Raw genomic sequence first — 26,782 nt, 5'->3', positions numbered from 1 at the left:
TGAAAACTGAAGTTGTTTAATTCACCTCCAGACACCTTTACTTTCTACAGAGGAAATTATTAGCAGACAAATAGGCAGTTTTGAGGTTTTATTTTCCTAGGGTTTGCATTTATTAATTTGTTTTCAGCTATAAGAGAATGACAACTTGTAGCAATTACCAAATAACTGCATTTAGCAAACTGATTGCATGGGAAAATAAGAGCAGATGACTGCTATTACCTGACTGGATGAGAAGGGCTGCTGCTTGAACACACCGAAAGGAACCGATTAGTCCTGCAGAAAGGGCAGGGAGTGATGCAGATGTTAAGACTACTCTGCATTAAAAGTAGTTGAAGGGCTGTATTTCTGAAATTCACACCCAAACTAGCCTGCCACACTACTAGCAGGCTGTAAAGGGCAAATACTGAAGAGAAGATGAAGAGAACACAGTCATAACAAATAAGTAATAATGGGGGGAGAGCAGCACTGAAGAATACCACACTACAGAAGATCACCAGTTGTGTAATTTGATCTTCTGAACCATCCTCATGCTTTCTGGCAGAAGTCTCACTTCCCCAGTGTGATCCAGATACATGCTAAGGTCATAATTCTACTAGGACATCAAAACAAGTACTTATTCTTTCAAGTTTGTACCAAAAATTTGGAATTGTTATATTTTTACCATGATATATCTTAAGAAATCACCCCATGAATTCACAACTGCTATGTACCAATTTTGCAGACTTTAATTTTATTGTCAACTACTGACCATCCCTCAACAACAGAAGCTTTTCACTTTACTGGCTTAAGATGCAGTCACCACTTGTTATTACATTTTACAACACAAGCTTCATATTTTTAAGAAATAATAGCAGAGTATATGTTTTCCTAGATTTGAAAAAAAAAAAAAAAAAAAAAAAAAAGGTTTGCAATTCTCTGTAAAAAGACTATGATTTGCTAGTGTTGAAAACAGACTGAAAAAATGTAACTATTATACCCAAATCCAGAAAATTCTGGATAATTTTTTCCCGCCTCTATTTAGAGCAATCATCTTTTCCCCATAAAAAGTAACACACAACTCATAAATTATACTGTGCACAAGTAGAAAAGATTAATAGGAGCTAATGAGACAAGAACAACACAAGAGCACAACTCTCCTTTTCCCTGAACTGATCAGGCAGAGAAGCATGGTTGCTCAAACAACAAGGCCAAAAAAAATGAGTGAGAAAAGATTAGGGAAATTTCCTTTTTGCACACATGCTCACGGAGACACAAATGATGTACAGAGCTATGTCTCCTCCTTGAATTTTAAGCAGAAGCAGTGAAGCCACAAAACTTTTTCCATGCTGCACAGGCAGAGGAGAGTCAACTCGCTAAAAGCAAAGCTCTGTCCCCTGTCTGGCTTTTACAGAGGTTATGAAAAATCAAAACACAAGAAACAATTAGTCTAAAAAGAACACATTAATATCTGAACTGCTGTCAGGACTTTCAGGAGTCAGTAACAGAACTGGTTACTGTGTACCACTCCCTTTACGGAGAACAATCCAGGTGTCAGAGCTACTGTCTCAGTTGGCTGCAGATTCAGAGAGAGAAGAAGAGTAACAGTGAGTGACGCTTTTCAAGATGTGGCTCTTCTGTCTATGAGGACCAGAAGCACTTCTCGTTACTTTTGATTCAAAAAACGTTTAAAGTTGAAGCTAACTTTGTTGGTCAACTCCTTAGCAAACCATAGATTCCGTGGGAGCATAATTCAGATAGGCAGGCATCCTGCACAATAGCATGTTGGGAGGCCAGCAGGTCTGAAGAAGGCCGAGCAAGATCTCAGTGCATGCCAGCACCTATGCTGTGAAACAACATATAAAATATTGACACAAAAAAAAAAAAATAAAAAAAAAATGGAAGGCAAACTGGAGGGGGTGTAGGAGGCAGAAAGAAGCTTTAACAGAGTTACAAGGAGCTTTGTATTAGAAAAGAAATGCTGAAAGACAACTAGGGAGACATCCCTAGAAAGACATTAAAATACATTGACACTCGAAGTGGGAGTAAAATTCTGGTCTTAAAAGGGACTATCGACTAGGAAAAAAACCCAAACCAACCAAACAAAAAAGAACACAAACTGTTCTATGTTCATTAACAGAACGACAAAGAAGGAAGAGTCAGATCCAGTACAATCCCTATCTTCCAGATCCTCTGAAGGCACTCTGACTAGGAATCGGGAGGATGAACAAAGCCAGGCTTTACAAAAGAAAAATACACCTAAAAGTGGTATAGGATAGTATATTCATCTCCAAAATCAAACTAAAAACTGTCTGAAGAACCTCTTAAAATTACAGAAAAATAAACTAAGATTAGAAATGTAAAGCATGGAACAGGAGTAAAATTTATGAATTTTAACAGTCATTATTAGAGAAAAAAGTGCTAAAAGTTTCCTTAGTAACTACAGCTGCATCTGAAGATGAGGCAAGAAAGAGTACACGGTATTTCTCTTTAAAGAAACTCCCTCATGTTTTCTAAAGGAAATAAACACAAGACACAGCCATCTTCTTCAGTGACGCAGGCTTTATAACACACACTCTTCCAAAGACTCTCAGTCACGAAAACTGGCCAAAGCTTCTCTTTTTAAGAGTACAATTCAAAATGTAGGACCAAACAGCAGTTCAAGATAAATTTCCTCAAGAAACTAGAGATGGCAGCAAAGTCTCAAGCTATCAACTGAGGGGAAGGGAAAAAGGTAAATGAAAAAGTTCTGAATAATCCTTACAGCCTTGTTCAGTCAGTAAACATTTCAGGTTGCTTTTTTTTTTTTTTTTTTCCTTTTTCAAAAGTGACAAAAATTGGAAAACCCATGAGAAAGTACAGGTTTATAAGCCATAGTAAGGCTTCTTTTTTTCCCTTTAAATGCAGTGACTTCACAGAACAATTTTTAGCACATATCACAGAGCATTTTAAGCCACCTTTCAACAAAATACGCGTGTTTAACTCTATGATGTATCACTATTCCCAGAAGGCACCACTGACTTCTGAATATTCCAGCCATGTATCTGAACATCTGAGACACATTTCAGGAAGGTATTATTATGCTTTTCCTTGGCTTTGCAACTGCAACAAATACTGAAAGATGGGGAATAGGCTGAGTGTCAAGAAGAGAATTTCGAAGTCTCAGCTTTCTGCAACACTTTACTTACATATTTTTTCAAAACTTTAACGTAGGAAATAAAGACATTCTGAAAAGACACCAAATATTCAGGGAAAGAGTCGCTGAAGATTCACGATGTGATCTCTGCTAAGCTGCATGCCCCCAAAACTCAAACTCCACACTTCCAAGTTTGCCATTTAATTCTAAAACAAAGAGCCACGTGTATTGAAGAACCGTCCCAATAGCAATGACTAGCTCAGTATCTCGCGACCAAGCTTGCCTAGGAGAACGCTCAAACCAGAAGTTCTCCTATATGTTTTGCCTAGCTACTAACCAAGATGCTACAAGACAGGGGAAACAAAGATATTCTCAATATCTCCAGATGACTTTTTATGGAGTAATATAACAAACACCAGATCACCGAGAAGGGAAAAGGAGCATCCAGTGATGACTATTTTCACTAAGGAGAAAAAAAAGTCTGATTCCCAGTCCCTAATCTGAGAGAACTGTGTATTCCATACAGACAAGAGGGAAACCAACTCTACACCCAACCTATTTGAAAACATTCCTAACTGGCAGAGCAAACAGACACTGGCAGAGCAAATTAAAGCCTCTGCAAATTTCAAAGTAGGAAATTAAGAAACTGAGAAAGAAGATACAACTGCAACAGTTCAGAAAGTACCTTGTCTCAGTAGCACCTATGATGTATTGAACACTTTCCAATCAGAAGTGCCTGCAGCTGATAAAAAAACCTGACACACTTGAGATCTAAGATTAGAGGAAAAGCTCCTGACATTTTTAAGCACCGTGTTTACTTTAAAGACAGTTGAACCTTAAGGGCTGAACAGCCAAGAAATCCAGCCAACAGGTAACCATTTTTTTTTTTCCCCACAGAGGAAAAAGCAAAAAAAAAAAACCAAAGAAACCAAAAAAGACACCTTAATCTAATAGCTGTAACTGAGCAGAACAATTCTGTCTGACCTTCAGTTTTCAAAGCCCCTTTTGTTGCTTTCATCTCTATAGCACTAGAGCTCTGGAATGATGCTTGCAGGAATGTAGTAAGGAAAAGATTACCTTTGTTTTGAGGAGCACGAGGGAAAACAATGCTTTCTGTAAGCAGAAATTGGTACTTTGCAATCTAAACTTGATCTAGATACACTAACAGAATCTTTCTTTGAAAAAAGCGAACATTGTAATTAAAGCAAGTTTTGATCAATACAATATATTTTAATTTTAGGTTTATAGCAAAAAAAATGTAAAAAGATAGCTCAAGAAAATTTCAGTTTTGAACTTGAATTCTTGCATGTAATCACATCAGAGCTGTAAGTAACAGAATTCAGTTTGTTTTCTGTAACAATTAGAAGCAATTACAAACACTAAGCATGCTTGAGGTTCAGAGTGTAAGCTGTGCATCCAGCTGCTAATACTTAAATCCTAAAGGTCCAAACAAAATATATGCACACTTGAAGAGCACTTATAAAACTAACCATATCATAAGCTAATATGCTTTAAAGAATTAATTCAAATATTCAAAAAAAAGTTTCAGATTTAAAACTGATTTTCTAACTTTAATTTGTCTTTACTGTGTATCCAACTTGAATCCCAAATGAAGTGAGGTCCTGACAAAGTTGGAGCTTGATTTTCATTATGGAGAATGTTTTTATGTATTGAAAGAAGAAAGAAACAATTTAAGAACACAAAAACAACTAGGTGTGATTTTGCTTTTAATAACTGCAGCTTAATTTGTAACTTTTCTTTCCTTTAAAACAAACAAACTTTCCTTCCCTCTCCCCCACTGTCCTTGCTATTTCCTTGACTGTTTCAGTAATTAAGAGTCTGGGGACTATCTTCACGTTTATAAAGCATAGAGGATGAGTACATAATGCACCAGGAATGGAAGCACATAAAAAAGAACAGGATCTTCTTCTTCCAGCAACAGCAAACGATTCATCTCACATCAGAAAATTGCACTCATACACTTCTACAATGCCTCATACAGGAGCACGAAGAGGAGAAGAGCTACAACCACCACATTTACTGAATCTTCAGACTGCCTACAACTTGACACAGCTCTCTCTCAGGAATCGGGAAGTACTTGGAGGCTGCTTCAGCCAGTGCTCGGGCAACCTGTGAAAGTGGAGATGCAGAATTTCACCTCACTTCCCACCCTGGCTTGCTACTCTGTACAGATACACTGGTGCTGACCACAGACAGATGTTTGATCCAAACCCTCCTGAGCTCAACCTATCTGGTCCTGCTGGATTCAAGTTCAAACCCGGAAAACCTCTGTTCTGGGAACAGTTATGAAGTCTGATCACTGCTGATACAGGACAGATCCTATCTCTGGAAGACATCACGCCCTAATTTTTTTTGTAATCTTCCCAAGCTACCCTACTCCCACCTTCTGTATCATCTTTCCCTAATCAACAGGGGGAGAGATAAGATTACTTCACTTGCTTCTTCACTGTTCTTCACATTTACAGGTGTATAGGTCCTTCTAGCACAAGTGTCAATGAGTGCTTCCCTGCTATTCAGAACTGGTACCCTCAGTTCAGAACAGAGGGCAACATCTGGAGCAAAAAAACCTGCAAAAAGTGGGCAGCTAACAGCTCAACTCACAGCAGCAGCTGCAGGATTATCCTGGAGGAGGGTGAAGGAAAATGACAGGATAACCTACACTCTTTCAGGCTTGCACATCCAGAATACTGCCAACAGTTTTACTCATAGACCCTCTCCCCAGATTAAACTGACATAACCAAGAAGATGAGGAAATATGTCCGAAGATCTTGTCAGGACAAGTGAAACTTCCTTTTAGGAGAAATATTTAGAGTTTATATATATATATATATATTAAAAAAAACTCTCTCCCCTGCCCCCCCCCAAAAAAAAAAAAAAAAAAAAAAAAGGAAAACATTATTTCATGAAAAACAACTGAAGAGAGGAGTCAGGGTGGCAAAAAGCAATGAACTGGGGACGACTTTTGTAAAAGCGTATCTTTTTTTTTTCTCCTCTCATTATGACAACAGGTCTAATGCTGGGAAAGGCCACAATGAATCCAATGAAAAGAAAAATGGATACTTTACAAACCTACATTAGAAGGCACCTAAAAAGGTAGACTTCACATACAGTTCGGAATATCTTGCAGGCCTCTGTACTCGAGAAACCTCAGCCTCAATACGTAAAGACTGTTTTCATTACCCCTATGGCTCTTTGGGTCAAAAATATCCAAATGTGAACTATCTTCCAAGCCCTAGTAACAATGAGTTTAAGTGAAATTCTGGATTAACCAAAGAATCAGGGGTTCCCTAGAAATTCTAAAAATTCTGTTCAGAGGCAAGCTCTTCACAGTTTTCTTAATTCAGGTATCGTTAGAAATTTACTCAACATGAAATCCTAGCAACAATCGCTTACATATACACTATTCAGAAAAGCAAATCAGTACGTTAGTAAAAAATGAAATCAGGGTACCTGCAAGCCACTGGAAAACCAAACAGGTGAAAGAGCCACATGAAAAACTACTTAACCAAACGCTATTTAGAAATCTCCAGTTCCTTTAGAATTCAAGGGGCATACAGCGAATGTTGTCAGTGTGTAGGAACTACACATCAAATATCGTTGTCTTCACGTGGTAAAGACATGCTTCAACTACTGGTTTATTAAAAGACTGAGTCAGTGTATAAAGTGACAAAGTATTGACAATATAGAAAGTCTGAAAAGTTTTTTGCATGGGAAAAAAAGTTATTGTCCCAACGTATTGTCCTTGAAGACTACAGTAAAAGACAGGAGGTATGTAGTAATTCCACAGCTACCCCATCTTACCCCATTCCAGCAAAAAGATGTGAAAGAGCAAGGCATGTGTCAACCAAGGGAGGGTGACCTCTCTCATTTGAAACTACACTACGAAATAGCTCTTTTTTCTCTAACTAAAATGAAGTACTGCATTTGAACAAAAACAAGTGCCTGGGATCACTTACACCTATAGTTTAGACCCCATTCTTGAAGGCAACAGAGCTATTTTAATAAAAAGATCAAACTCTTAGCGGATCTTCGAAATTGAGGCAGCTCTTCTGTCCCACAACTTCTCAGTCAGCTGATCCAGAATCCCAGTGGCTGACTGGTCTCAAGTCTCATAATTTGCAACCTAAAATTGCTCAGGACTAGTCTGCACACAGCTGCTTGATTGTTTTAAGCACAAAAAAAGTATTTGCAAAGCCCTTGCATAATCTTTCTCAGGTTATCTTTTCCTATACTGTGTTTCTTCAAAATCCCCTCCTAAAAATGACTCTACCTCCCAATCATCACAGTTGTCTTGCTCACATCATAAGGATGTATGAAAGAAAGCATCTGCTTATCAAAACAACACAAGAAGAAGCCAAACAAGTAGAAGGGAGAGTACCAATGAAAGCGGTGTTCTCTGCAACTAAATATTTTAAATCCACCCTGCACTCAGCTACAGCTGGATAGAACTTCTTAAGCAGAACCAGGTCAGTATTGCAGTTACAATCTGTAGCACACTAACTTAGCTAAGAAGATAGTCTATCAACTGTACACTTCAAATAATTTGATGTCCGTTTCCTAAAGCAACGCAAGTTATTATGACCCCACACTTAAACCAAACATTCATTTTTAACCTGTTCATCTCAAACACTTGAACACAAGTCAGCTGACAATGCTTTATTAGCACACTAGTATTTCAAACAGGAGTAAGAATTTAAAACACTAAATTAGACAAATGGCTTTCCATATACCTGAAAAGTTCCCTTCCTTCCCCCTACTTCCCAAACAGTGAGTGCACACTGCAATTTTTTCATGCTTTCATTTGGCTTGTCAAAATTATACCCAGCAGTTATTTCAATTGGTTTTACAGGAGATGCAAACTTGAACAGTGTACTAGAGAAAAAACACATTTGAGACAACAGTATTCTCACTCCCACACAGAGAAAACGGAGGCAGTAATGAAGAACGGTATCACTGAAACCATCAGAATGCTTCTAGATAGTTTTGTTATCATCAACCTTAAGATCACTGACGTATTTCTTGGGACTCTATCTTGAGAGCTCTCCCCTCCTCACTTTCCTAGTAACGCTGACTGTGATCCAAATCCAAAGCGTGTTCACCTCCAGGTAACAGCTCAGGGACTGCAATCACCCTCCTCTTGTCCAGCTGGAATGGGAAAAGAGGCCTTCATACTTCAGTGCAAAAAAGAAGCCCTCTGTCCCACTGCCTGCTCCTAGACCCCGCATCCTTCCCCCTTCCCTCACGTCTGCCACGTTCCAGCACTGCTGGTAGGCTGCAGTAGAGAGGAACTCTTCAGTCTCTGAACACCATAACTCCTTCTTACTAGAGGGAAGAGCCCAAGCAGAGAGAATCATCCCATCATAGGAGGAGAGTTGAAAAAATAAAACCCTCAGCGTGCAGCACAGGAGAGAGCTGGTCTGAACCCAAACACATTGCAGAGAGCATCCTGAAAACTAGAGTAGCATTAGCACCAATCATGACATTGTTTTTTGATACTAAAAATGCCAGCAACTACACTATTACTATGCACAGTAACTGTACATATTCATGGTCCACAAGTAAAAGACAATTAGAAAAAACTGTAGTTCATGTGACCATCGATATGAAGACCAGTGACTTCAGTTGTGACCAATGCCCACTTTAACACAAATGAACTATTATCACATTCTATTTATAACTTTAAAATTTGGAGATGTATATCAACATAAGAAACTATACCAAAGCAACCTGCAATCCTACTGTTAGAAAGATCAGACAGTCTTTATGGTACCCCTCTAATGCTAACATAAACCAACGTCAACTTTAATAGGTGCAGACAGACAATATCTGTTTTTAATATCTGAAAAAATCCCCTCAGAACAAGGACTGTAGCTGCCATAAAAGCCATATTTGGACTTTCGATTCGATATCAGCTTTGCCTGTTCTAACTTAAAGACAGGCGTTCTCTTTGGCACAAAGAAAGCTCCTCTTATATTTATATGGAGTTCCTACGACAAACTCAGAATAGTTCTTACTCAGATGAATACCCAAGATGTTGTAGCCCTACACCCACTGTTTTATGAACTACTCAATGCATTCTGAATGCAAATGTTACCATCCCCGGATACAGCAACATGTTTCTGAAGGCCAAGCTAGAAATCCCCAGTAACTTCTTGCATGAAGCGTGCTTGCGTCAGCCAAGTCTGAAGACAGGACAGTAGCCTAGAACACAACAGGGCTGGTGAAGTAAAACTACGTGACTAATGCTAGCATCATAAACACCACTTTACAAAGTTTAACAAGAAATTGGATTTATTATTCCAATTTTTATCCCTGCATAGCTTTCAGCAATGGAAATGGTATATTGGAAATGCATGCAAATGAAGACTGCCCTTCATTTTTTTCCCTAAAGGAAACACGGATTAAGATTTCTCTCTATCCCTCCTGGCTTTTCTCCTGCCCTCTATCTATTCAAAATGAAAAATACATGCTTACAGAACTTAAACACATTAAATGCCACATAATAAACAGTTTATCACTCTGTCATTCCCATCTACTCTCTCACATACTGTGTAATACACTGTTACTGTTGCACACTCCAGCAAAAGGCTGTTATCCCTACATTTATACAAAACAAATCTCATCAGTTTATTTTATTTAAAATCGTTTAAAGTTTACTCAAGTTCAGAATAGGCTTCAACAAATCGGAACACAGTGTCAGCTACTGAACTCCCATAAAGGACTCATTTCTCAAGTCAGTTGTATGGGAACTTTGGGATTTCTTTTACAGAGTTAGATGAAATATTCCATCAATTCACAACCAAGGATCTCTTTCCCATGCCCTTTCTGGAAATACCTTTTACTACTTGAAATGACAGCGGTAACTACCTCTTTAGGAACGATAAACTATACATGTTTTAACATTTCTTGTGTCTAACACGCAAATTGGGGGCAGATGTGCTATTTGCAAGAACCAGATTACTGTATCAATCAATAATAGCTCACAGGAATACGCAGACATTTAGTTATGTTTCACTGAAAGATATTTAGCAAGACGCATATGTAGCAATGCAAAGCAGATTAACAAAGGTTTTCCTCAAGTTGCTTAAAGATGAGCTGGGTGCTACCAAAAAATCAGAACGCTGAATAAAGCTACCACATCCCTGGTTCCCCGGAAGTCAGCTGCATAGTACTTCAAAGAAACAGGAAAACTACTCATACAACCACACACGAAAATGTGTGTTTTTTATTTTTTATTTATTTTTTAAGAGGACTGACGTGACATCTGTGCAGAAAACCCTTCACACCATCACCGCTGCTATTTTCAGTGATCCATCCTAGTTTTGCCACAGTGCTCTTGGCATTGTTGTGCTACTGTGATTCAATATTTATCTGTTAGGTCTAGTTACATCGCAACACACCTGCAATACTTAATTCTCACATGAAACTTCCTTGGCCAATACCTCATTCACAGTTTTTGAACCTTGAATCCCTTCAAAATTCTCTGATCACAAAACAGAAAGTCATCTGAGATGTGTAAACATCTGGACTGCTGTGAATTATCCATTCCCTGAAAGAACGTGCAGTCACGTCAAGCATAATCACTTCACCTTCTTTCTAACGGTAATCAGGTATGCAACAAACTGCGTGTGAACTGCAGTGGTTAGCATAAAACCACTTGTGAAAGGAGCTTGCCAAAAATCATCTTCAAAACGCGCCTAATAACAGTTTTGCTCCTCAGCTACGGAAGCTCCCCACCAATAACCAGCATTAAGCTAAAGTGACCACATACAGCTTATGACTTCAAACAAGGCCCTTTGAGCTTCATGTTTCTAAGAGTTGTTTGTATTGAGAGAAAGGTAGTAATACCCTGGGAAATGACAGAACAGACTGCTGAAACTTCCGCTGGCAACAAAGTAACCTGCTAAGTCCAAGACCTGCATTTTAGTATAATCCCGAGGAAAGATTAATTCTGGAATATTTTTAGACCTAGCCTTGGAAGCAGACAGCAGTAGATGAAAAGCGTACTGGTGGGGAGTGGGCAAGAGAATACATGCAGCAAAACCTCTTTGTTTACAATCAGAACACAGGGAACGTTATTCTTATCAAACCCACTGCCAGGAAGAAAAAACTGCAGGCACCCAGCACAGTGTCACTACCGGGGCTCCCCAGCAATCTCAGCTCCCGAAGGAGAAACACACAGAAAACTGGGAAGTCACAACACTGCTACGTCTTCCACGTCCGTTTTGCAACACAAGCACAACTACAGAAGATATGCGAAAGATGACGGATAAAAAGGATTTCGAAACAGGCAGTCACGAAAATCTGGAGGGGGGGAAACAGAGCTCAGCTTCTATTCTTTATCACAGTCTGATTTGGGGGAGGGGGGGGAGGGATGTCTGCGTTTCCTTGGGGCGATTGCACACAGGCTGCGACTTGAGCTGTCACCTCCACCCAGCCCCAAAGAAGTGGCGACCCCAAGGAGGGACACGCCAGCGACTAGCTCAACTCCCGGCTTTGAGACGAGCCTCCAGCACCGCTTTTAACACCAACAGTTGCATAATGGGACTTGGGAAGGCCAAGTTCTCCCCCTTGCCTCGCGCACAGCCCCATCTCTCTGAGCCGAGAGGGGGGCAAGGCAAGGTCTGCACGCAAGCCCGTGCGCGCCACCGGTCCTGCCGCTAACAAGCTGGTCATTGTGCGGAGAGAAAGGAAAAGGGAGAATGAATAAATAAATATATAAATATATAAATAAAGGAATACCACCCGACACCTGGCGTGTGAGGACACCCGAGGAATAGGTGGATTTATGGAGGGGGGGGGGGGGGGTACCCAAGGAATAGGTGGATCTATGGGGGAAAGGGGGGGGGAGGGCTCCTCTTTTCCTTCGCTGATGGGTGTGCCGAGGATGGGATCCGGGAAAGTGGGGGGGGGGGGGGGGTTGGTTGGAAAGGCGGAGGAGAAGAAAAAGGGGGTGGGCAGCGGCTGCCGCTTGCTGCATGCAGGCAGGCGGGCTGGGCGGTTATCATGGTGGCTGAGCAGCCACCGGGGCGCTTCTCTTCTCCCCCCCCTTCCACCACAAACCCCACCAGCAGCGCGGGGCCGGCTGCCCAGCAGCATCCCTCTCCCTCTCCCTCTCCCCGTCCATCCCCGTCGTCTCTCCCCCCCCCTCCCCGAGTAGTCCCTGCCGGCGGGGACTCACTTGCCGATCACCTCGCACAGCTCGTACACGTCCTCGAACAGCACGTCGTCGTCGGCCATGGTCCGCCGGCGGGGGGCTCGCAGGGGCGGGGGCTCACACAAGGGGCGGGGGAGGGGAGGAGAGGGGAGGGGAGGGGAGGGGAGGCGCTCACCCCCCCCCCCGCCGCGCCAACGGCCGCGCCAACGGCTCCCCCCCCGGCGTCAGGCGGCGTGAGGAGGCGCCGCCGCCGCCGCCGCCCGGGGGCTCCCGCGGCCGCGCCGGGACTCCCCGCTCCTCCTCCTCCTCCTCCCCGCTCCTCCTCCTCCTCCTCCGGGCCCCGCACGACCCCACCTTCCTCCCCCTTCCTCCCCTCCCTCCCCTCCCTCCGTCCGTCAGCCGGCGGCTCCGGCTAGCGGGGCGGCGCGAGGTCCGTCATGGAGGGGCAGGGAGCGGCGGCAGCAGCAGCAGCAGGAGGAGGAGAGGAGGGAGCGGGAGCGTGCACCGGGAGGATAATAGCGGGCGGGGGAGGGGCCGTGCGCGGCCGTTGGGCGCGCTCCCGATCGCCAGCAGCAGCAGCAGCAATAGGGCGCTCGCCCCGCCAGGGAGGGAGGGAGGGAGGGGAGGGAGGTGCGGGCGCGCTCCCGAGCGCCGTCACGCAAGCGCTCGTGCGCGCGCGCGCACGCAAGTGGGTGGTGGTGGTGTGGGGGGGGGGGGGGGCGCGCTCGCTTCCTCTCCCTTCCCTCTCGCCCCGCCCCGCCCGCCGCCAGGGGTGCGCAGGCGCGGATGACGTCATGGGGAGGGGAAGGGGGGCGCAGGTGCCGGCCGGCAGACGTTGCCCTCGCCTCAGCCGCCCGCCCGCCCGCCCGCCCTCAGGGACCAACGGTCCGGTCTCTGTACGCGTGTTTATCGCGACGCTGCTTATCGTGACAGAGCCCCCCCCGTGACAAGAGTTGGTGCCCCGCGTGCTGGCCGGGCGCGGCGGGAGTGGTTTTGTCCCGCCAGCCTCGTAGTTTGGAGTTTTCTGTCAGGCAGCGCTCCTCGCTGTCCCTCAGAGTGAATTAAAACCACCTCTTATTAATTAATAACGCATCCAGCTTATTAGTTACACATCCAGCCGGGCGGGTGCCTGGTTGTGCCCTCTCGACAGCTACTCAGCCATCTTTCCATGTCCAAGAGCTCCAGTGAATGTCAAAGCACCGAGTCCTCACCCTGCTGGATCCCATCCTGCAATGTTTAACATTTTCACAAAAAGCGCCTTACAAAAGATGCCGAGTTGCCCAGGTGTGCTTTCCCGAGCCTTGGCTTGTAGGAGAAAGCAAGGCGCTGCTGAAGGAAGCAGTCATCGCTCTTTCGGTTTCCCAAGTATTTATTTTGCTGAAGTGCTTTGGCACCCGCGCAAGTACTTATAGCTCATTAATGCAAAAGTAAGTTATACAGTTGTTCCTCACACACAGGAAAAAAAAAAAAGAAAAAGCCTGTCAGAGCAAGATTATCTGATGAAATAGTTTAAAGGTTAGCTTTAAAATGCAGAGCCGAGGACACTTTGTCAAGAACGTCTCGTTCCTGTCTCCATACAAATTCAAAACAAAAAAATAAGAAAATCAGCAAAAAATAATTACACCTGTCTGCTGCACAGTGGTAGCATATAAGGTGAGAGACACTCCCATGAGGCTATGGTCTATGCCATTCAGACCTTTAAAATATTAAAACAACATCCACTATTGCTAATGCGAATAAGTGGGCAGTACAGTTAGATTTTTGCTTTCCCAAATTTCACACAGGTTAATGTGAGCAATCTTTTTTTCCTTTTGTGAAATGAGCAGACCAAGTGCCACTTAGGCCGCACAGCAGTAATTTTCAGCATATGGGTGAACATTCACTTACGTTTTGAAAAGAATTTGCCATCTGATTATATGCAGAGTCATCATTGGGAGCTAACAAGAAAAACTGGTACAAAGACACACAAGGAAGAAAACTGTTCATAACAGATCCATCCCATAACTGAGGCAAATGCGTTTACGACTCTAGCAATGGATGTCTCACCTTCCTCTGAAGGCCAAGTGCTGAGCATTGTACCTGGGTGCGACAGATGAAACCCAAACCAAGGAACACTGAGCATAGTAATACATGGGGAGCTTCGGGCCAAAATATTGTAATAGAACAAGCCCTCTGAGAACTTTGGAGGGTAGTTGGCTACATTTGGGGGAGACACAGGACATGAACATAATTTTCTATTAATGGTCAGAGCACAGGGAAAAGAGAGACTTAAAGCTGTTGTAATGAGAAGGTAGTTTCTTGGAAGACAAGAATACAAATGAACTTTCCTTAATAGAGGCGCTTCATTCCCTAGGATACAGGTTACTTAAAGTGTCCTACTACCTTCCATGAAGGAGGGTAGTAGCTTTATTTTTTTATTTTTTATCTGATGGGCTAAGCTTCCTATTTTTTTTTTTTTTTTCTCTGTTCTGGAATGAACTTAAGACCTTTGTTGGAGCAAATCTACCATTCATTGCCTAGGTTGGCAACAAAGCCTGCAAATGTTGGAGTTCTCAAAGCCTGCAAATGTTGGAGTTCTCCACGTTCAGTGCAGGGAAGGGTAAAAAGAGATGCTACCCTTTATGCTGCATGAGGAGAATCTGTCTGAACTAGGATCTGTATGCAGATCTGTTTTATCCAAAGTTGTACACAGAACCAGCAGAAACAGCAAGTATTCCACTAAATCAGAAATTACTAGAACTTATGCTGTGACTAATCTCGCGTTCAGATTGAATGGGCTCGAGAAAATACAAGCATTAGTTTGCCAAGTTTGTCAGCAGCCAATACCCAACAGCACGACCATCCAAGCAATATATATGCAGATATGTTTGTGAGCACAAATTTCATCCACAAGTTTGGATGTAGTCTTCCCCTTTCACAGTTAGGCATTATTCATTTTCACCCACATACTCAATACATCTCCTTGATAGACTCTGAGTTTAATTTAAAAGTTACAGGTTGAATTCTGAAATTGGCATATCTAACATCTCACAGAAAAGTAACTAACAAAATAATGTTTGAAATACAAGCGGAAAAATCTTTATGCTTGAGACCTAGAATGATTTCTTTGTAAGGATAATGGTTGGTCTGGAAACAGTTCAGGGCATCAACTGTTGCAGGGCTGGGAGAAGGACTTCACAGGAAAAAAAAAAAGAAGAAAAAAGGAGAGAAAAAAAAAAGGAGAAAAAAGGCGAGGGGGGGCATGCTGAAGGGAAAGAAATGCTTTATAGTCTCTGGTAACCCTCCCCATCCACTGCATGTTTGAGTGGCCTTTCAGTCAGATTCTGAACTGCCAGCTTGCAGTGTTGTATTCTTGGGCAAACCACTATTGTTTAATTCAAAAGTTTATTTTAAACTCCTATGAAGTAGTTAAGTGTGGGCTTGGGCACTAGAAAGCCTATTTCTTAAAATCATGTGGTGCCTTCAAGTTTTGTTTGTCTGTGGCCTTTGCAGGGTTTGCATATATGACCAACACACTGTGGATGAGCCACAGGCAATGGTAAGTTGTTCAAAGACTGTTTACAGAACCACAGTTACCAGTTGCATTATATGAGCCTTTATAATGATTTCATTTAAGAGTGTGATGTAAAAGGTATGTGGTGATGAACAAGAAATTTTAAGGGTTTGACAATGTTCTGTAAGTGAAAAGATGTAGGAAGCACCAACTTGTGTGCTTCAGTATAACTACTCCAGGTACTTTGACCTGTAATCCAGGTATTAATTCACTCCTTGATACAAAGTCTGAGGATGACACTGGCACTGAAGATGAGTTCTGTTAGCAGTTCAGAAAAGAGAATGTTAGAGATCTACCAGATTTCTGATAAACAGTGCTGTGTAGTTAAGGCATGCAAGTTCTGTGACCTGGAAATAGTTCATATTTTGGGCAATAGAAATGTATTTTGGTTGCAATCAAAAGAGGCAATGTTTGGATCACACCAGACTTACACAGTTTTAATCTGTGTAAAAACATTTTCCAAGAATACTGTACGAAGTCATCAGCCAACCCTGAAGAAGCCCGGATAACTTCTTACAAAAGTATATAATTAAATCAGCTTTGAAATTTACTATGTGGCAGAGCAGCTTGCAGTTGCAAAACTCAGGTGCAGCACACAGAACAAGTAGTTCCACACCCAATTAAGGAGGCTGGGTTTCACATGAAAGCAAGTGAATGATGTTTATCTAGGAAGATAAATCTCCAACTGCATTTTTTTTTTTTAAAGTTCCTCCACAGTGTGAAGTCTCCGCTGTTCAATGAGAAGTGGACTTTCACTGCCACCGCTCTGCACTGGATACGCTATCAGGTCTCCTTTCTGCAGCCCCCTATCTTCAAAAGGCCGTCAGAGCTTATCTCTGTACCTTGCCCCCATCTAATTCTGTTGAAATTGACCCCCAGGTTCAAAAGTTCTTGGGAGAGACACAGATGTGTGTACATGTATGTGAACATGGCAAAGCATAAACATTTTCTCAGGCAACCAGCTAAGGACTGTCTTTTGTTTTGCTTTGCTTTGTTTTGTTTTGTTTTGGATGAGGAACTCTTTTTCACTGACTTTCAAACCTGATGACCACATCACCTTTAGAAGATACTCAGCTCATACTGAGCCAGCTGGGAGAGAATGCCAAGTCAAGTAATCAGGCAGGTCTTGGTCAAGGAACGGTAAGAGAAAGTCACATTCCTTATCTGTAATTAGATCGTAGTCACAATTAAATATAAATGACAGTAACACTACTGAAGATAATACACTAAACCAAAGCTGAGTGTGTCTAATACTACCAAAGACACTCATGGTCACCATTCAAAGTCAGTTTCCAGCAGTGAAACAGTCCCTTGTAGGAGCAGTTTTCAAAAGAGAGGGGAGAACTCAAAAATGACATAAACCACTGCTTAAGAGGGTTTTGTTTTCAGCCACTCCTTGCCATTTCATTTTTCCTCTTGTTGTATACTGTGTACCTGCAAAAAAACTTGATTGGATTACTGGAGAGCTTAAGGACACACACACATTTTTTTCTCCACAGTTGCAGCTTTTTCTCATTGACAGGTATGGATTAAGTAATATATATTGTGAAGGAAATCTCCCCATGATCCTTTTACAGCAACTTTTTTAAATTAAAAAGGTCTTACAAGATATACAGGGGATAAAAGCAGGTAATAAAAACACGTCAAGATACTGGCTATCTTTACATCATTATCCTAAACAGAAACTTGTGACTATATCTACCCGTACATAGATAAATAATTTAAAATCACATTATAAGAACAATCTCAGAATGCCACATGCTAGCACTAAAATAAAGAAGAAGAAGAAGAAGAAGGAAAAAAAAACCCCACACGTATATTTTCCTGCCATTTTTCTTCTTTCTTTCATTTCTCACCTTCTTACTATACTTTGTAAAATGTATCAAGCTCTTTTGTGTAGACAGATGCCACCCTAATAGGAACTCCAGAAGGGCCTCACAAAGCAGAACCAATGCCCAGACAATCCTTGGTGCAGTTAAGTGCAAAGGAATACTGCATCTAGAGGAAATCCTAATCTACAGCATCCCTGCACAGTGCTGAATTTGGAACTGGCAGTTACAGCTGCAGAAAGAGTCATCCTCACAGTTCTCAGAAACCATTGCTGCAGGGTGTAGCAGCAGCCAAAAAAAAAACAACAAAAACACACAAAACAATCAAACAATCAAACAAAAAGTGAATAAAGTACTGGGCATCATCAGGATAGGCATGAAAACAAGGCAGAATGTGTCATTTTCTCTCTGTAGAAAACTCCAGTGCACCCACAGCTGGAGGGCTGGGACAGCTCAGGCCTCCCCGTCTCCAGAGGAACACAAAATGTTGCTGGTGATGTAGAAAGGGAACTGACTGCAGACAGGGGCTAGGCTTTCATGTACTTTCTGAACTCTATCTCCTTCTGCCACTGCTCTGTTCTCATTTTTCAAGGTGTAAATACAGTCTTTCACTACAAATTATGCAGTCAACTTCTCCACATTCGGGGAAATCACAAGTCAGCATGCTGGGAATGCAAAGAATACACCTTACACCAGGAAGACCATGTTATTGATCTCTGTCTACTGTCAGGTAAATAGAGCTAGGTGAACCCATTAGGAGATTTCTTATATTCTCAGCCTTTCAGTTTCACCCTGTGTTTCATTTTTCATTCACAACTTTGTTGTTTATTTTGTCCTCATTCTGCCACCACTTTATTTTCCAAACCCTATTTATTAGGTTTGAGACGCCTATTTTTTTTTTTTTTTCTTACTGCATTCTCCAACTCACTATTTCTATTAATGCAGTAATACAATCCAGTAGCTGACAAGCCTTGCAGTTCTTCTAAGACACCTTTTTGGCTTTACCACTTATCCTCTAGCCTCAGGGTAAGCCAAGCTTACCGCATTTTAGAACTATAAGAGAACACTAATTCTGTAAATAGTTATTTGCCACGTGTTCTTTCTTCGTCATGTTCCAGCTTTTTTTTTTTTTTTTTTTTTTTTTTTTTTTTTTTTTTTTTTTCCCTCCTAGTCTTCTCAGCCTACATCCTTTTTTACATAGGGTACAGATTCACTGAAGGGAGCAAACACTGCTCTCCCTGGTCACTTGGCTGCTTATCACCTGCTTCTCTTTCTTGCTTTCCCTTGCTGAAGCATTATGCCAACATTGTGTAATTATTCCCACACAAGCTTAGAGACTCTTTTATCCTTCAAGAACAAAACCACCTGTAATGGAAGGAGTGAAGGAGTTAGTGTTGACTTCCTGATTTGGACTGGCAAAGTTACAATTCAGAAAGCCTCTTGTACTTCTTTGTCTGTAGAAACCCAATTCACAGATTTATTTTATTTTTAGCAGGTCTTAAAAATTTAGCAGAGAAAAAGTCCTGTAGGGCAAAGATGTGTGTTTTCTGTGTCCCATAAAATTCTGTCCAGGTTTGACAGATGGAGAAAGTGGTATATATATATATATATATATATATATGTATTCATGTGACTTTCATTGTCAGCACAGTTCTGGCAGCCTACAAACCCAACACTAGCATTCTTACCTAGGGCAGCACCTAGTGCAGCCAGCTTTGTGCTGGTAAAACCCAGCACAGCTGGGCTATAGCTAAAAGGCTGAAGTGAAAGTGAAGCTCAGCAGATGCAGAGAGAAAAACAAACCACACTTGGTGATACCTCTCTCTAAACCCAGCAATGTCATCTCCTTAACCTCTTCTTTTATAGGCTCAAGAGCCCCTGTATTTTAGAGAAATTTGAGCCATACTCCCATGATGATCTGCTACATGTGGTTTGAATCTCATCACAGGTTATTGTGAGTAGGTTGGAGCCTTTTCATTTAGGAGGAGAAAGTACTTTTCAAAAGGTAAAATATTGTTTTTCTGTTTCAAAAAATATTTGTGTGCTATGTGTGAAATGATTATCAGGACTGCTCTCCTATTTGCTCTAACTATTGGAATGGCAATAGAGAATGTAGCAGAAGGTGGGAAGAAGCGGAAGGATAATCCTGGTATTAGGAGATTCATATACAGATGAACAAATCGTTATTTACTTTATTGTAAAGTGTTGTCCCTGGTGATGTTTTTCTCACTGTTTACACATGAGCCCAACGTGCACAGTTTCAAGTATTTTTGGCCACCAATGCTTATCTGGAGACAGGACTTCACCCTGAATTTTCGCAGAGCTCCAAGCATACAGCAACATCAAACACATCTCTGTTTCTTCACCAGTATATGTTGCCATAGGAGCAGGGGAAAAACAAGGATCATAGAAACATATAAACGCTTCCAAAAGAACTGCAGTCACAATGAATACCTATTCCTCCTTAGTATGCATTTTACATATGGTGACTCCTAATCAGAAGTTCTGTCTGAGGCTGGTGATGTCTTTAGCACACGTAACACAACAGCATCTGGGAGAATTAAATTCTGAAGGTTGTATTTTTACTCTAAATTAAGGAGTACAAAGATTTAGGAGTCATTATGTGTTTTGCGAAGAGAAGAGCCAAAAGCAACACTTTTTTGATGAATTTATATAATTTCTGTACCAGTCACTGTAGAGCTGAGCTCTGGATGGATGTATTGGCCTCTTCAAATGGGACTTAACAAAAATTGGAGCTCTGAAGAGGGATGAAGGCGTATATACTTTAACATCTCTTGTCTTCCCCAGCTTAGGGAATGGGTAGTTGTATTACCTGTCGCTCAGATTCTGAACTACCCACTTACAGTGAGTTGTTTTTAGGCTAATGAAGGCCATCAGTGTTGCTGATGGTCCACCTCTGTGCTGGAACAGGCAGGGAGTCATAAAAGAAAAGCATCTCCAAGGCTGCTGCAGAGCAGGAAAGCAAACTGGTGTCCTTGCCACGCTGCCACCATTTGCCAGTCAGATTGCTCAGACTCCCTTGGTGTTTGGGTTCTCTTTGAAGAGGATTTACAAACACAAAGTTGTTGACTACATGCTCCAGACCCACAGGCCCTGGGTGTGCCCATGCTAAGGCATTCTGGCCTTGGGTAAAGGGCAGTTCTTAGACAGGAGCCTTGAGTTCAGTCATAATAGCTGATTCTCTCAAATAAGAACAAAAAGGATCAAGTGTGTTCTCTTGTTTTGGAAAAAAAAAAAAAGAGAGAGAGAGAAAAAAAAAGAGATGCTATCTAAAAAACTTCTAATAATTAACAGCTAAATATTTATTTACAGTAATTGGCAGAACAATGGGTAAATACCATGAGAGGAAATGCTCCGGATCATAATCCTATGCCTAATGGTGGTTGTATTGTCCTTCTTCTTGTGTCTTTGGATGAAGGTATGAAGATAATCCTAGAGCAGATGTGCTGTGCACAGAGTACTTGTATCCAGACAGAAGAGTATCAGCTGAAGAATATGAGGGGTATGTACACCAGCTACGGTATATATACAGGAAAAGTACCATTGCCTCAGCTATAGCTACAGCCAGTGCTCAGCCAGTCAAATCAAGATACCTCTGTTGGCTATGGATGTTTGGCACCTCTGATGCCAAGGCTGAATGGTCAGCTGAGCCTGGGACAGGAGGTTTTACATGCTCTCTGGTTATGCTGGGGAGGCAGCAAATAGCTCCAGGAGCTATTTGCTTAGGCTTTCTTTCTCAAAAATAGGGCTATTTTACCTTTGATATTTCAGAGAGGATACTTTAAAATTTTCCATGAATATAGTAATGTGTAACCTAACAGAGAAGAAGAAAATCAGTAGTTTAGGAAAGTAATGTTTTTTTTTTTTTTTTTTTTTTTTTTTTTTTTTTTTTGTGGTCTGGCTTCTACCTTCCACAGAAGTAAAACAGATCTCTCTTCCATGTGTGTGGGTTGTCCTGTGACCAGTGGGCACCAACGAGTTTGACAGGGATCTGCCCTGCTCAGAGTGTGAGCTCTTAGCAAGAGCATTGCACTTTGCAGGCTTGCATTTAACAGCTGGTTCCAGCCAGACCCTTTTAAACACACGGTTCTCAGCAACTTTCCTCTGCATCCTGAAATTAAACATTAACATAATAACAAACTTCAGATACTAACTTAATCTAACTTAATGAACAAACATGTGTTCAATTAGTCTCTGAGGTACTCTGCATTGATTCATGGAATTGGAAATCTCTCTCAGAGTATCAATACTCTCGCTGTCAGATAGCAGCAAGGCTGCTAGATCCAGTTGTGCTGTGTTCTGAAACTAACTCATCTCAATCTACTGCAGCTGTGGGCTGTCAGAATTTCTCACATACGGTGGTAATGTTGGTATTCCTCCTCTGGAGAAAGTGTCACTTAGTCCTCTGCGTGCGTCCACCTGGTATGTCAACTTCATCTGACCACAAGATATTTCTTGTGACATTGCTGTTTGCAGTTACTTCTTTTCAATTGAGTTATTCTCACTGTTGTTTTTTACAAAATGGTGACAGATCCTAGCACCCCAGAATAAGTTTTCCTTTTACCTTCCCTTCCCTCATCTATTTTCCCATGTATCTGCTAGTTGTCATGACTTTGACATGAGTTTCTAATAGAGCAGGCACTCTTGTTTCCTGTTTGCTGTTGAAAAAAATGCCAGCAGCTGACAAGTCGTGTTATGTTGGTGTCACTCGGTTATTTAACAGTGCTAACTATGCATCAGAATTACCATCCATTGCTGTATATTCTTTAACATTTTCCACTAGCCTGCAGAGGCTGGAGGTAATGGAGGTAATAGTTATATGACTAAACTCACTACTTCAGAGCAAAACAGTTAAACACAAACCAGATACAAGCCAGCTATTCCTATATCAGGTATACCAGGCCTAGCATATCAAATCATGTTTGGGTGACATCTTTCTAAGCTGTTACGTTTTCTAACAACTCTATCTAAGAAAAATGAAAATATGAATACACATCTATGAGTAAGGTACTGCTGATTATTTATTTTCCTTTTTCAGCCAGGACATGCAAGTTAGTTTCTTCTTTGCATTGGGAACAAATGTTTGCAGTGCCACGTGACAAGTCTTACCACTTCCTTAATGTCACTGTAATTTAGGATCAGGACAAATCTCTAGTCCTCCTCCTAGAATTTCAACCCCTAAATGAGTTTACTCTGTCCATTTTATCATTTTTCAATAACGTCTTAACTATGACTGCTGTAATGTCTTTATGCATCCATCTGGTACGAAGAGCTTCACCCAGCTCTAGAGTGATAATCAGTAAAGGCAATGTAATGTGCCGGGCACAGTATGTAAATAATTTTCATTACATTTTTTTTTTTTAAACATCTCATTTGTTAGAACAGTTTTAACAGTCGAAGTCCATATTCTGTTTTTACTGTTGCTTTTTATCTGCCTAATTCATGTGAAACATAAATCTGGACTTTGAACCATTGCCCTATTGTTAAATCCTCTGGAGAATGTGCGTGCAATCACCAAAACTGTTCTAGGTTTACTTTTAGCTTGTAAATCAGTAGCCGACTGTCCCCCTTTACTCTGAAGTACTATTTCTCAGACCCCTGTGGCTGACAAGTCAGTTTTAACTAAACCTGAACTCTCAAAAATGAGACATCAGCCTGCCTAACTGCTGGGTTATTGACCACTGCTAGGATCCCTCTCTTTTTGAGCACACTGGCTTTTCGTTGCTGCTGCTGTGCAGTTGTGCAAGCCTATTCAGAGACGACTGACTCCTGCCACTGCCCTTCTCATGTCAGTGACAGGCGACGTAGTTTTGTGATTACTTCCACAGGCATCTTTGACTCCTTCAGTATCTCAGAAGCTTTGTCAGTAGCGTTGTCATCAGTTTCTCAAACACTTTATCATGTCCTTTCCTTCGTAGAGTGTCAGTCTTAGAAATCTGGTTCTGGCAGCTGGATCAGGCACAAATTTGCCTACACCATTCATCTCTCCAAGGAATCTTTATACCTTTTCTTGTCTGTCAGGCTAGGTGTACTAATGATAACATCTACCTCCCTCATGTGATCATTTCCTAAACCATTCTAGAAAATGAGCTGGATTAATGAAGACCTATTATTTAAATTGCTGAAACTACCCAGGTCATTTCAACTGAACACGTGAGCTTGCAACCAGGATTGCTAGAACCAGAATGGATGTCTGGTGGTCCCTAAGCATCCAGCACGTCCCAGTGGCAAGATAGCGTGCCTTAGTTTGAACCGCATAAACTAAAGCAGCTATGACTAAATTTCAAGGAGTATGCTCACGCACTAAGCTAGTTGTAAATGACAGCATGAAGCTTTGCATAGTTTAATTGGTGGTGCTTAAAGATCATCAATTTAACTTTGGCTCAGATATTTGTACTATCCAATGCAGTCTTCTGTGAAGTTATACCCTTAGTTCGTTTTATTTTGGTCCTGGGCTTTGTTCCATAAACATACAGAGCTAAGAACTTTGAGTGAGTCTGATTCATTCCCTGCTTGATTTCTCACTGACCACCATGGCTTAACCTGGCTCTCTGCACCAGCTATTGTGTTTTTTTTTTTTTTTTTTTTTTTTTTCCAGAGCTCCTGAAAGTAGTAGTTCCCCCCAATGAACAACCTGACAGCTGATACTGTCAACTAAGATCAGCTGGGGTGCAGAAAGTGTTCTCAGATCTTGTACTTTGAAGTCTATGGATTATACTCCTAGCAATCACCCACCTGAAAGTGTTTACAAAAAAACAAACAACTTACTGTGGACAGGCAAAAAATACTGGCAATTTAATTGCAATAAAAGTTGTTTCAGCACTAAGGGGATTCCATCTTAAATGTGAGTACGTAACAGGTCTCAGCAAACCTGTTGCCCTCAGCAGACACGTATGCTGTTACTCAGCATACCCTTATTTTACTAGAATTACATTTGACATCATAAATTATGATTTTCAAGAGAACTTCTGGTTTTGGTTTTCTTTCGGGTCTTGCCTCTCACTTCAAATAAGAGGAGGTTGGTAACATCATTTGTTCCATTTCTTAGATATTATGTTATGCATTTTTCTCATTTTTTTATTTCACCTTTTACTCTTTGTGCTTTAATTTTTCATGTCACATAAATGACACAGTAGCCCTAAATATAGCAGAAGATTGCTCATGAGGCTCTCTCTTAAATTAATCTTATGAAAAGAATTGATTAAACTTAATTCTTGACTAAAAATTAAATCTTCTCTTTTTCTCTTTGTTAGATTGAAGGTCAATTTTAAGCACCTTTGTCATTCTTCTACTGATTGGTAGACAAAATGTTTTGGAGAACATTTTGAGAGCTAGAAATAGCATAGAAAAAGCTTTGTTCCCACAAAATGTTAAACACCTGAGCTTCAATCCTGCAACACACTGAAAAATCACAGCTGTAATCTGTTTCCTGAAGTTGGTATATCTCATAGGTAAGAAAAGGACATGTTTAAGCATCTGAAAGTCCTCCCTTGTAGGGGGAGATAACACAGGAGAGGCACTAATCAAGGAATCCCCTGTCAAACTCAGCTCATAGCCTCCTCTGGATATTTACTTCTCTACTGCTGCTTCTTGCTGCAGAAAGCCAAGCATTTAGAATAGATCTACAGGTAAGGTAGACTGGTAGACTGGACATACGAAATGAAGAACGCAATACTTCCTACCCCAACTCTGTCTATTTTTACCCCCTTCTTAGTACACTTATGGAAGACATGCTAAGTGAAAAGTGACCCAAACAAGATCTTCTTTACAGTATGACAGATTGTTGCCAGGAATTCAGCGTGAGCGATCAAACAATTTTCAGTCTTTCAAACAAATGCAGTCTTTAACACAACATATTGTGATAAGGAAAAATCGTGTCCTACACAAATATAGCACAAGATCAAAATAATATTTTCTGATTCAAGAGTCAGCATGTGGAAAAGAAAATTAGAACTTTGCTCTCAAGTCAGCCATTTAGACAGTATTTTGGCAGAGAGAAAGTCAAAAGTCCTACAGAAATAAGGAAATAAATATGTGAAACATGGAGATCAAAGTCATACTACACTTTAGGAGGACCAGCTGGTATTGGCTAGTACCTTTGCAATATATTTACTTAAATATGAATTTAAATACATATGTATTCAAACAGTAATTGTTCTACATCTCTAAAGCTCTCTCTTTCACTGCCATTTGCATATTGGTCTTGCATCAATTTGAGCGGGACTAAATTGCCTCACTAATTTTCATGTCAGCTACTAATATTTTAAATGAAGCTGCCAAAAAGTTATAACCATAAGTTACCCAATAGAATTATTGTTCTGAGCTTTTCTACAAGCTGCTGACTGAGTAAACAATTTCAAAAATCAAAAGATGTAATTTATCTAGGATTTTCTGTAGTTAGGGTCCTCTGTGATGTTTTATGAAGCTGAAAATCAATACAGTGTTAAAATGACAATACAGGAACAAATTCAGATTCTCTAATTACATTATGTACGTTAAGGCATTGAAACTAATAGCTGCAGTATTCCAGTGTGTTAAAATTAAGACTGTATAGTTCTGTCTTTGAGAAAGAAGGTACACATTTGCCAAAAAAAAAAAAAAAAAAAAAAAAAGTTTATATTTATGTTTACATGGACCATTTAAAGGACAGTTTAGGACAAAAAGTGGAGACTATTGAGACAGAAACCAGAAAAATGGGCAATACACTTTTTCAGCAAGAAGATTTGAATTTTCATGAAAATTCCTGCTGGCCCAGCACTAGAATGGTTAAACTTGAACCAAAACATTTGGCAACTGTGCCCTGCTTGGAAATATTTATAGAAGGCTAATACTTAGCAGGTGGTAAAATTTTCCTTCCAAAGATCTCAAAGCATTTTACAAAACGTTAATAATCAAGCTTCATAAAAATTCATGTGTAGCTTTTCCAGATGTGTCTTCTCCCATAAAGCAGACAGTTTGAAGCCCTGCTTCTGCCCCTGTGGAACCAGCCTCTGCTCAGTTCACATGAAGCGTGCTCTGTCCAGTCCAGGATGGAAAACCTTGGAAAGCTGGCAGAGTATTCAGAGACACAAAGAGGAGCATGGCATCCT

The 26,782-nt window shown here is 41.1% G+C and overlaps 1 protein-coding gene and 1 pseudogene across 7 annotated transcripts in view; both read right to left on the bottom strand.

The window, feature by feature from the left end:
* CASK (calcium/calmodulin dependent serine protein kinase) overlaps positions 1-12,422 on the bottom strand; it is a 213,740-nt gene extending 201,318 nt beyond the window's left edge. For all 7 annotated transcript variants that reach the window (XM_032194542.1, XM_032194549.1, XM_032194569.1 and 4 more), the window contains exon 1: positions 12,315-12,422. In XM_032194542.1, the coding sequence (XP_032050433.1) occupies positions 12,315-12,373 (59 nt within the window). In that variant the 5' untranslated portion in view covers positions 12,374-12,422. The remainder of the gene's footprint in view (positions 1-12,314) is intronic.
* A 5,835-nt stretch (positions 12,423-18,257) lies between these two features.
* LOC116485212 lies at positions 18,258-18,410 on the bottom strand (annotated as a pseudogene).
* Positions 18,411-26,782: the final 8,372 nt, after the last annotated feature.

This window comes from Aythya fuligula, chromosome 1 (assembly GCF_009819795.1).
Source record: "Aythya fuligula isolate bAytFul2 chromosome 1, bAytFul2.pri, whole genome shotgun sequence".
Classification (NCBI taxonomy): domain Eukaryota; kingdom Metazoa; phylum Chordata; class Aves; order Anseriformes; family Anatidae; genus Aythya; species Aythya fuligula.
The sequence above is the reverse complement of the archived record's forward strand: the minus strand, read 5'-3'. Positions and strand labels throughout refer to the sequence as shown.